The 12,319-nt window shown below is 36.8% G+C and overlaps 1 protein-coding gene across 7 annotated transcripts in view; it reads left to right on the plus strand.

Annotated features, from left to right (window-relative positions):
- The window catches only part of Prkd1 (protein kinase D1), a 304,195-nt gene that overhangs the window by 275,195 nt on the left and 16,681 nt on the right, over positions 1 to 12,319 (plus strand). For 6 of the 7 annotated variants that reach the window (XR_013439051.1, XR_013439049.1, XR_013439050.1 and 3 more), the window contains 3 exons: positions 7,015 to 7,176; positions 7,712 to 7,810; positions 8,740 to 9,007. Coding sequence is in view for 4 of the 7 variants with exons in the window: in XM_078050268.1 (XP_077906394.1) it covers positions 7,015 to 7,176; positions 7,712 to 7,810; positions 8,740 to 9,007 (529 nt within the window). In the remaining 3 variants the exon portion in view is untranslated. The remainder of the gene's footprint in view (positions 1 to 7,014; positions 7,177 to 7,711; positions 7,811 to 8,739; positions 9,008 to 12,319) is intronic. The other variant, XM_078050270.1, reaches the window with a different exon arrangement.

Genomic DNA, 12,319 nt, shown 5'->3' on the forward strand with positions numbered 1-12,319 from the left:
TGCACTCACCATAAACTTTCAGTGGCCCAAGTGAAGCAAGAAATTGGGCCTAGATCCTTTTAAAATGCCAAGAGATTTGCCCAATAATAATAATAATAATACCTAACCCTTACTATGTACCAGGTAAAATTCCAAGTATTTTTTATATGTTAAATGATAATTCTAGACTGTTAGGCATGTTATTATCCTCAGAGAGTCTGGATAACTACCAGAAAGTCAGGAGCTGGAATTCAAACTCAGAAAGCCTATCTCCAGAGGTCTTGCTCCTGAAATCATGCTGCAGGATTTGGGACCATCCCTATAGATATGCCTGTTTCTAAACCGAAAACCCAAAGAAAACAAGGAAGTTGAAAGCCCTTTCCTAAGTAAGGGGCAGAGGGTACAGTGTTCATTATTGTGTGAACAGCCCATTTTCAATTCTTGATTTCTCGTCCTCAGGAAAATAATGAAATTGTGGGAAGATTTTCACAAATCACATAGGGAGAATTAGCATGATGGGAAGGGTGTAATTTAGAAGGGATATACTGACTACATCACTTAGCTGCCTCTGCCTTCCTGCTCTCTTGTTGCCTTGAGAATGATTTGATATGGTTTCTCCTTATTAAGAACTAAGTGTAAAATAAATACGGATCACCTAGATAGGGGGAAGATCCTGGTTTTCTTTCTATCAAAGATGTTTAACATTTTCCAAAACAGTGGACAAATCTGGTGTCTTTAAGAGGTTATACCTGGAAAGTAAAGAAAACTATCCTGTCCTTGACACTAAGGGAAGTCATTTTGTAACTCATATCAATGGTGGCACATGATATTCACAGCTATATTGTATTAGTCAGCTTTTTGTCACTTGACCAAAATACCTAACATACAACTTACAGAAAACTTATCCTGACTCAGCTTCAGAGGTTTTAGTCCATAATCTGCTAGTTCTGTTGCTCTTATCCTGAGGTGAGTCAGAACATCATGGTGAAAGGGCATGGTGGAGGAAAGCTTCCCAGCTCATGGCAGCCAAGAAAACAAAAAGGGAGTAAGGAAGAGACCAAGGATAACATATGCTCTCCAAGGGTATGCTCTCAAGGATCCACCATAAAACTATATCTCAACTCCTGCACCTTCTACCACCTCTCAATAATGTCATCAAATTATTATCTCCCAGAGAAGGTCAGATTCTTCATGATGCAATCACTTCCCAAAAGCCCCACCTCTGAACATTGCTCCTTTAGAGACCAAGCCATAAATACAGGAGTCTTTGTGAGACAATTCAAATCTAAACTATAACACAGATCATTGATATTGATCATAAAAATTGTTACTTATGATCATTTATCTATTATCAGAATCCTGAGACTGAAGTCTCTTCATAATGAAAAAGTCATATATTTTATTTTTTTCTGAAGAGAGACTGTCACTATCACACTTGTTGCGAACCGTGGCTAAATATGTCAGATATATGTTAGCATATCTGAAATAAAGGCATTTAAATATTAAAGATTATTATTCACTTCATAAGGAGATAGAGGTTTTCTTTATCTTTCTATAAAATGTATCAAACATATGATGTCTTTAATGTGTACCAGGCACTAGACTAGGAACACAGTTAATTAAAGTACAGGCACTAAGGTGCTTGTAGTTTTATAGGTAAGAGAAATAGACTCGCCAATAAAGATAAAGGTTATAAAAGAAGATTGCACTGAAGGCTCTGGAAATGGAGAGATCCAAGTCAGGCTCTAAAGAGTCAATGAAAGTTGCCTCCAGCCAGATATTCAAACCAACCAATGGGTGGTTCAGGTTATGGAAACAGTATGCCTCAAAAAATAGAAAGATTATGTGTGGCTTGTTGTGAAAATGTTTCAGTAAGTCAACAGAGAAGGCTGGATATGTGGAAGAGGAGAGGAAGAGGTTGGAGAAATATTCAAGTGGGAGGAAGAGAAGCAGCTGATCGTGAAGGGTTTCGTGTGCCTTGCTGAAGGGAAACACCTTATCCTGGAGGTGGTGGTGATTCACATGTGGGCTGGAAGCTTGATGGTGTGATCAGAATCACTTTGGGAAGATCAGAGTGATAACCTTTGGAAGAATGCATTGGAGAACACAACCTAAGAAAGGAGGTCAGTTGGAAGGCGGTAGCAGGTCCTTGGGAAAGACTTAAGGTCTCAAACCAAGGCATAATCATGAGGAGGAGGCAGGGATGAGAGAGATTAAGGAGGTTGACTCCAACCACTTTAGAGAATGATTATTGTTCAAGTGAAGAAGTACATGTTTAGGATGACTCTCAGCTCTCTGAGCTGGATGGGTCATCAGTCACTAAAAGAGGAAACATTGGAAGAATAAGTTTATATAGAGAGACACTGATTCATTGCTGGACATTTTTCATTTAAATGAACATAACAAAACCCAGGTAGATATAAGATTCTGCATTTCAGGGGAGTTTACCATATCAATTGGGCATCATTTTTAACAAAAAGTATTGTGTAATCATATATGTTCTCTAAAGAAGACTTTTAAGCCATTTACCAGGGAATTATAGGCTATTTCTCTTTCATAAAGCATTAGGTGAGTGTGATTTCTAGGACCATTAAATGAAGTAGAAATTGTGAAAGATTGTAAATTAGAAAATGTATATGATGGCATGCTCTTTTCTCAATCCTGGGAAACTGACAGGAATGAGAATAAACAAAGTTATTGCTCTAGTACTATACCTTCGAAGAGGACATTTCATACCCCACCTACATTGCTGTGCAATGGAACAGTCTTCCTTCTGCTGTTTGCCATTTAGAATTTAGATACTAGACCTTTCTCTGTTCTGTTTTCCCTGTCTCAATGTGAGCTACCTCATTCAGTCATTTAATAGAAGAGTAGTTAGAAGTTCTCATATGAAAGCTGTTTTACTCCTAAAAAAATCTTGAAAAGAAAGGTCGAATCTAATTTTTCTTTTTTCTCATCTCTCTTAAATTTGAGTAAAATAATCCTAAAAATTGAAGGTGAAACAAAGACTGGAAACATAAAGCAAATTTATAACATCTAACTTTATAGAATAAATTCTCAACTCCAGATTTATAATAAAGCAACTCTATTAGTATTAAGGAAATTACTACTTATACATTGATATTAAAGCATATTGTTTAACATGAATCCAAAATATAAGCTAAAATGCACACATAAACTAAAAGATTAATATTAGTTTATTATTTTTTAAACAAAATATTTTTTTATAAAAGTCTTTGCACCTAGTGACTAGTTTCCATTTAAGAATTTTCTAGGCGACTTGTATCACAAAAATTTTTGTTTTGATCTCCGAGTGATATTTTGTCCCAGACTTGAAACAACTTCTATTCACCCCATGGATATGTCATCAATCTGTTATGTGTGAATGTGCACTATTCTTTCCTGTCCTTGACCAAATGTTTCATTTCCTGAAAATGAAATTACTTAAATGCAACAAACAGATGGTCAAAGAGTCCTGTAGAAGCTTGCACTGCTACAAAATTTATTATCTGAATTCCTGAGGTAAACCTGAGAATTTAGCAAAAATTCTTTTTCACACATAACTGTGCCATAGTTGATATTGCGATCTTCCTGCCATTTTAAAATTCACTTTGGACATTAGGAAGAAAAGACTAAAAAGCTATTTCCTATTTTATGTGAAAAAATTAAAAGTATGATAAAATCACACGGACCACTTGGTTTAGACTTATCTTAAAATTGTTCTTAAGATATTAAAAAATAACATCATAAATTATATATGAAAATAGAAAAAATATAGCTTGATTCTCTTCCGATTTCAAGTCTTCAAAAAGTCTGTTCTCTAGGTTAAAGAAATACTCCTCATCAGAATAGCATGGGGAATTTAGATAAATAAGACATGATTCTTTATACCCTCTTTTCTTTTTTTTAATTGTCAGATATAAAAAGTTTGGACATTTGGTTCAATGCAAAAAAAAAAAATAAGCTCTGTGATGCCTCTGTCTCAGGTATATATCATACTTTGAATAACAATTTATTATATACCCAACCATTCAAAAATAGCAAAGCCATTTTGCTGTTGGAAAATTTTTCAGCTGTCACTCAATGTATTCTTTAGGAAACCTGTAAAGCACAAAGACTTTTGTAAAAGACCAATGGCCATGTGCAGTGAGCATGTGAACTTTCGTAAAACTTTTCCAGTTGTTTATACATGGCCTTTAGTCAGATGCTTTCATTGAATTATGTTGTTTCTTCTTTAATCTATATACCTAACCACACTCAAAGTCCAATATCAGAAAATAGCAAAATTTTCCTTCATACAGATGCATTAGAAGACATTTGTGAAGTCCTGCAAAGATTACAATGAATATATCACAAAATAGGTGCTAGCAAACACCTTCGTAGATCTTTCCTGTTGTTTTGGCCTAAAATATTCTGGGAATTCTCCAATTAGAAAACATATGTTAAAGTTTTACCATCTGTTATAGGGCTTGCTCAAGATATGTTGTGGTGTGGGGAAAAGGGAAAAAAAAAGAATATAATGAGTAAAAGACTTCAGCACTTCTAATAACTCACGTACTAAGAGAAATATAAGAAGAGAAACATGAGGAGTGATGTTACAGATATATTCAGGGGATCTATTCAGGGGATCTTCCAGGTCATGTGCAGACTCCTTTCTCCTCCAGCCTTCAGAGTCTCAGATGAGGTTAGCAGAAGCGGTAGGCTACCCAGTTACAGAACAGTTCCCTTCCTCTCCTGCCCTCTCTGGGCCTTCAAGGTTACTGTGCCTTACCCTTCCCTCTGCCCATACACAGGAGACCCTCAGCCTTGCTGTCTGTTTCTTTTAGTCTGCCCCTTTCTTATTCATTGTACTTGCACCCTACTCAGACATAAAAGCCTTGGTCATTTAAGGAAGCCAGTCTCCCCAGAACACTACCTAAGTGCTTAAAGTTGGATTAAATAGAAGTAAGAATCAATTGGGGGGGGGGCTGGGGATGTGGTTCAAGCGGTAGTACGCTGGCCTGGCATGCGTGCGGCCCGGGTTTGATCCTCAGCACCACATACAAACAAAGATGTTGTGTCCGCTGAAAACTAAACAATAAATATTAAAAAAAATTCTCTCTCTCTCTCTCTCTCTCTCTCTCTCTCTCTCTCTCTCTCTCTCTTTCTCTCTCTCTCTCTCTCTCTCTCTCTCAAAAAAAAAAAAAAAGAATCAATTGGGAAGATACTCAAAGAGGAAGGTGCTCTTGGCACATCTCCCTCTCTTAGTGGTTTGTCCCAGGAGAGTCAGAACCTCAGCAGAACTCTCATGCAATCTTAAAGTTTCTGCTGTGACCATTAGTTTAAGAGAGGACAGCTGAGGCCGTGGACATTTGAAGGCCAGTGATTTGTCAAGTGAGTGTGGTTCCTCTGCCAGGAAAGGGGATATAATAAATAGGGACTATGACAACATTGGGGAAGTTTCTGTATGAACAATCCACATATCAAATATAAGTGTATTCTAGATGGTTATATTAGTCTCCCACTTAAGAATCTGGTACCCACAGTACTCAAAGCCAACTGCCTATCTAGTGTTATTTGTAGGAAGTCAGAAAAAGAGAGTAGTTAGTGTGAGCTTTGTTAATCCCAACCCCTCTCCATACGCCTTTGCTCTGACCACGATAGAACAACCCTGGAGGCCTTGTCTATGGGAAGTAGTCAGATTTGACTAGTTTACAGTACAGCAATTTCAAGAATGATTCTAGCCCTTGAGAGGTGAAAGGCTTTTAGATGGTTGTGTAAGCATCTGCTCAGACCACATTAATAAATTCTTTAACCACATTATGCCACATAAGCAGGCTCCAAGATATTAGAATCAAAAAGACTCATCAAATGTCTATGGCAAAGATCAAAATGACCCCCATAGAGAGACTTTATTAACATGGGAGCTTACCCCAAGCATAGCCCAGCTCTGTATCCAGCAATACATGAAGTTCTTTGCAAGTGGCAAACAGGGAGGGCCATGCAACAATGTGGATTCAACCATAGCCTCTGCTCTCCAGAACCCATCTGTGAGGTTTCCTAGTGAGCCATTTCAAGTTTTAAGTAGTAAAAATTTCATTTTATATAAAATTGTTATCACCCAATGAAATTTTTTTCCCTCTGTTCAGCTCTGTTATTTAAGTTAGATCCTGATTTTGTGGGGGTAGATAATTTTTGTTTATAATGAAACTTGTTTATTTCCTCATTGAAATGTAACTGGAACATACAATTGTTTTGTAATATTACGATTTTTTTGTTGTTGTCGTGCACTTTGTATAAATAAATAAATGTCAAATGGCCAAAGGGTTTTGTTAGGACGTAGAATAACTCTCCGATTTAAGCATTGTTGAAAGTGTAATTTTACTTGATATATGTGATTATTATCAGGTAAGCAAAATGAAGCCTACCATTACTCACCATATCTTTATTGTGGAGCTGTTTATGAAATGCCCAAGAACTGGGCAGGACTAGCATGTAGCATGGTGTTGTAGACAAAGCAAGCTTCAATCATAACTTTTTTGCTGTGTACATAAGGATACTCACTATGTATAAGAGCTTCTCTGACACCTCCGAGAGCACAGCAACTTCAAAAGGTTTTGGCTAAGACTGCAGCACAGTCAGATGCACTCCATGTGTGAATTTCATCTTTTCTACATTGAATTTTTACCAGTTGTGTAGAGGTGGCCTAGTATGCCTTTTTAGGACAGTACGCTTAATATTGGAGATGATCCGAAGAAATTGCAGATTTCTCAGTATGGTATTCTAATTAAAACCTAATTAGCGATTCACTGTGCTGGAAGTTGGAATTTAGCATAGAAATAATTTCACTAGGCATAGAAAGTAAAGATGTATATTTTGGAGACATTAGAATTTCAAAAATATAAGGCAGCACATGTGGAATTTAGAGGTGTTAAAAAAATCTTAAGTGTGGGCTTCTCCATAGCTTTGAGCTTGAACAGTTTTGTATAATCAGTGAGCTTGCCAAACAGTATCAAAAAACTCATTTTCTTCAAGTGCTTTATTTATCTTTAATAGAACCTTCATCACCCTGGTGTTGTAAATTTGGAGTGTATGTTTGAGACGCCTGAAAGAGTGTTTGTTGTTATGGAAAAACTCCATGGAGACATGTTGGAGATGATCTTGTCAAGTGAAAAGGGCAGGTTGCCAGAGCACATAACGAAGTTTTTAATTACTCAGGTAAGAAATCAATTAGAGGCAGAAAAAAATAATTTAATATCAAATGTTATAACTGTTTTACGACAGCTTCCTAGCCTTGTTGTTTAGTCTGTACTTCCAATCTAAACTACACTAGGAAAGGTTGCAGAGCTTATCATTGTGTGCTCTGATTAGTATCTGTTAGTCAGAGTCCAGTATACCAAATTAGTAACATGGAAGTCAGCCCATGTATTGGGATTATTCATGGGACTTTAAAAAGTACATTGGCTTAGTCCTGATTCAATGTAAATATTTAAGAATGCACATTCCTGTTGCATATTGAATTCCTTTGTCTACACTTGTGTTGGTTGCTGTTTGAATACCATAATAGGATACTTCTTCCATTGAAATTTCCCTAGCAACTCGCTGTGTTCATCTACTCCATTTTAGTGTCTTGAGCAAACTAGACTGGCTATTGTGCATTTTATCTTGGTCTTTTAAATTTATGAACTGGTAGAAAACATCTTCAGATTAATAGACTGAAATGAAAGCATTCTGGTGATCATCTTCTTTATAGATACTCGTGGCTTTGCGGCATCTTCATTTTAAAAATATCGTTCACTGTGACCTTAAGCCAGAAAACGTGTTGCTGGCATCAGCCGATCCTTTCCCTCAGGCAAGTATAAAAGCTTTTCTCAGCAAAAAGCCAGCTGACAGCATCACTGGCTCCCAGGCAGCATCCTGTCACCTTCTCCCTCCCAACCCCACTTCAAGATCTTTGTTTCAAGTTTTCTCTATGTGTTCCCATCCATTTGTTGCCTTCTTATATTTCAGGACTGTGACTTTGTCACTGGCTTTTCAGCTCAGTGAGTCTTAATAGTACATACCTGTGCCTTCTTATTGCTTTTCTTTTTTGGGTTGGGTGGGGGGTGTCTTTCGAAACTGGCAACCCTAGCCTAAGGTTGAAACCACTGGCTCTGAGAGTGAGGACGCTTGAGAGTCCCAGAGAGCTATCCTCTCTCTAAGGTTGGGCAAGACTTTCCATTTCAGCCTTATTCTCCAGGCCCAGGGCAAAAGTCTTCCTTTTCTCAATTCAGAAGGTAGAAAACAACTGGATTTCTCCCCAGGGAGACAGAGATCTTAAGTGACCTGACCAAGGTTGGCTGTCTTGCTTTGCCATCTTGACCACCTTCAGGTCCTACCAATGTGCCAAAACAGAGCCAATTATTGTGGATGGCACGACTCAACTATCTACTGTCGTTCGTCCTCATAATAAGCCCTTGAGTTAGCCCTTCACTCCCCAGACTTGCATGTTTCCCTTCCCACTTCTAAGTATACTTGTTTTCACATTTTTCTCTTGTTTTTTTGGGGGGGGAGGGGGTGGGTGTTTAGATGATATGTTTATGAATGAAAGCATGCCTTTGTATCAGTATGGAAACCATTGTCATCCTTTATCACTTAGCAGAAAATAGCTATTTCTTACACCATAAGAAAATCATATTGTTCTGCACGAAGAGTTATGGTAGTTTCTGACAGACTTCAACTAACCCATATACAGACACATAACTGTGATTGAATGATTTCTGCATACACTTTTGTCAACAGGTGAAACTTTGTGATTTTGGCTTTGCCAGGATCATTGGAGAGAAATCTTTCCGAAGATCTGTGGTTGGTACCCCAGCTTACCTGGCACCTGAGGTTCTAAGAAACAAGGGTTATAATCGCTCCCTAGACATGTGGTCTGTCGGGGTGATTATCTACGTAAGCCTAAGTGGCACGTTCCCATTTAACGAAGATGAGGACATACACGACCAAATCCAGAATGCAGCTTTCATGTATCCACCAAATCCCTGGAAGGAAATCTCTCATGAAGGTAATAACTTCCATGCAAAAATGATCATGACTTATTTTTTAAGAGTTATGAGTTTAATTGTGAATTATTACACTGATAAATGTTCACTGTGCCTACCAGATTAAGCACAAATTGATTGGTGTTGGTTGAAAGTAAATGAAAACAAAAATGTCTTTTGATGAAATGTGAGTGTGTGTGTGTGTGTTTACAAATATAGAAAAAGGAATATATGTATTAAGAGGTAGATGAAACAACCAGAATGAATTTGTTCCTATTTTTTTGTATTTTCTCAAAATGTACAAATATATATTGATATAATGATAATGAATCTTTAGTAAAGGTTTACTTACTATGTGCCTGGGTTTGTTCAATGTTGGCTCAACATATGGAAATCAATAAACGCAATTCATTACATCAGTAGACTTAAAGATAATAATCATATGATCATCTCAATAGATGCAGAAAAAGCATTTGACAAACTATAGCTCTGCTTTATGTTCAAAACACTAGAAAAACTAGGGATAGTAGGAACATACCTCAACATTGTAAAAGCTATCTATGCTAAGCCAAGGCCAACATCATTCTAAATGGAGAAAAAAATGAAAGCATTCCCTCCAAAAACTGCAACAAGACAGGGATGCCCTGTTTCACCACTTCTATTCAACATAGTCCTGTAAACTCTAGGCAGAGCACTTAGACAGACAAAAGAAATTAAAGGGATATGAATAGGAAAAGAAGAATTCAACTATTACTGTTTGCTGATGATATGATTCTATATTTAGGATCCAAAAAATTCTACCAGAAAACTTTTAGAGCTAATAAATGTATTAAATATTTTTAAAGTATTATCAACACAAGAACTTTTTGACATTGATATTTTAATTATCAAACCATATAAATTAGTGTGGCAAAATCTTTGTCTAGTGATTTCTTCTATGTAATGTTAGAGTATGCATCATATTTTACTTGGCCATGTCCTTGGAAGTTTGTTCAGCATCAGAACATCCTTATACATATGATTTCTATAAGTATCTATGATGACTTCTTTAGGATAGATTAACTGGGCAGTGTTGCAGTAAAGCTTCTATTCTTCTTAATAAATACTGCCATCCTCTTAAAGGAAAACAGATAGTGTTTTAAAGATGGCAGGGCTGATAAGGGCAAATAAAATGACTTATTCAATGTTTTTAAAAGGTGTTCCTCAGTAAAGATGCTTTGGAGTTTATTTAATTCTCATAAAAAATTCATAAGATAGGTTTTTTAAAATTATACCTGTAATTTAAATAAGAAAACTGAAATATTAAAAAGTTATGCTGTAAATTTGAATCACAAAACTAGTCAGGGGCAGGGCCAGAACTCATGCCAGCAGTCTGAACATTCATCCTTTCACTATTCCTGCTTCCTTGTTGTTTCTGGACAACATCTAGTCCAGAAGCCAATACATGCATAGGATTAACCTCTCTTATTTGATGCCTGTTACTGCATGTGTTGGTATAGCAATGGGAAAAGAGTGTATATCAGCTGCCTAATGTAGATTAAATTATTAGATGTTTAGTATTAAATGGCAAGAGCTATCCATTGTCAGAGCTTTAAGTTACCATTAGCAACAACCTTTAACATCCTCTAATTACTTGTAAATTATAGCAAGATGGATGTATCTTAAAGGAATCTGTGGCCTACAAAAGAGCTATCATATATGCCAAAGGAATAATTAAATATTTAGGATGGTTCAACAAAGATGAAAGTGAAGTATAATTATATTTCTTTTCTAGAAGACAGAAAAGAAGGCATTATCAGATAACCTGTGACCAAGGCTCTTGTTAGGAAACATCTCCTTTAAATAGAGCTAACCCTCATGCTTGATGCCTTTAATCCAGAAATCCAGTAAAATAACTTGATGCCTTTTTACAGATTTCATATCAGAATACCCTTGAAGTCAATTTAACATTTTTTGGTTATTGTCACTGGTAATAGAAACCAAAGGCCTAAGTTTCTATGGCTTATGAACACTTGTTGGGAAATCACAACTTACATACATTATAGGTAACATGAAAGTAGAGAACAGAACGTAAAATATGCTTCAAAGAACTTGAAAGCTAGTTGGGGAGATGAGTTACACAAATTTAGAAAATTGTAAATTTATTTTCTGGAATTGTCAGAGAGGTATGAAATCAGAGTCTTCAAGTTCAGAGGAATGACAATCACTGTGAACTTGACTGGTCAAAACTACATTTTCATAAAAGATTGATCTTATGCCAAATCACCAAAGAATGGTAAGGAAGAGACATAGTATTTTAGTAAGAGGGAATGATACAGGATAATTCAGAAGGATAATTCAGAATTATATTTGATCAGGAAGAACACATTTTTCTTGGCTATGGACATGTCAACATTTTTCTTCCTACTCAAAATGATGTGGAGACCAGCTCAGGTCAATAATAAAGCCCTCCTTTTTCTTTTTTTTTTCAATTAAATTAGTTATTCTTATATGTTATACATGATGGCAGAATGCAATTCATTTCATATTACACACATAGAGCACAATTTTTCAAGTCACTGATTGTACACAAAGTCTTTTCACACCATTCGTGTCTTCATACGTGTACTTAGGGTAAAGAAGTCTAACTCATTCCACCATCATTCCGACCTCCTTGCCCTCACCTTTTCTCTCCCTCCCCTTTGCCCTATCAAAAGTTCCTCCATTCCTCCCATGCTCTCCCCCACCCCGTGCTCCCCTGCTAGAACCTCCAAACAAGCTCTCAAAGCCCTTCCTTATGGTTTAGTTATTAACAGACCCCTCTCCCCAATGCCTCCTTTGCCTCATCCTTTCCTCTGAGGCACAAAAGCTGTACTATTTGCATCTCAGGATACTTTAAACCACATCAGAAACACTAAGAATCCATATACAGGGAAATCAAAATCTAGAGCCCCACCATGACTATAAAGTCAAAGATCAGGGTCAGCAGTCCAGCAGTGTGAGATATAGCCCTATCTGCCATTTTATTAGTCACCACCTATCTTTTGGACTTCACCTCCTCTAGTATAAGATGGGATAATGATTCCAGTCTGCATAGTGAGGTTGTAATCAAAACTGAATGAGACAAAGAATGTGAGAGGCATTTATAAAGGCAGGTGTGGGGTCAGCCAAGGACTTGAATTGAGAGGAGGACAGCAGAATACTAAGCTAAGCAATTGCCCTGGCTGGTAACCAAGTATTGATTGTGTAATTTTAGAAACTGTGCAAACTGGTATACGTGTTTCCCTGGTGTTCTTCATAAATATTTCTAGGTGTCCTTTTTTGTTTTTTTATTTTCCACTTGAAAAAGCAAAAGA

Source organism: Ictidomys tridecemlineatus, chromosome 5 (genome assembly GCF_052094955.1).
Source record: "Ictidomys tridecemlineatus isolate mIctTri1 chromosome 5, mIctTri1.hap1, whole genome shotgun sequence".
In the NCBI taxonomy this organism is placed as follows: domain Eukaryota; kingdom Metazoa; phylum Chordata; class Mammalia; order Rodentia; family Sciuridae; genus Ictidomys; species Ictidomys tridecemlineatus.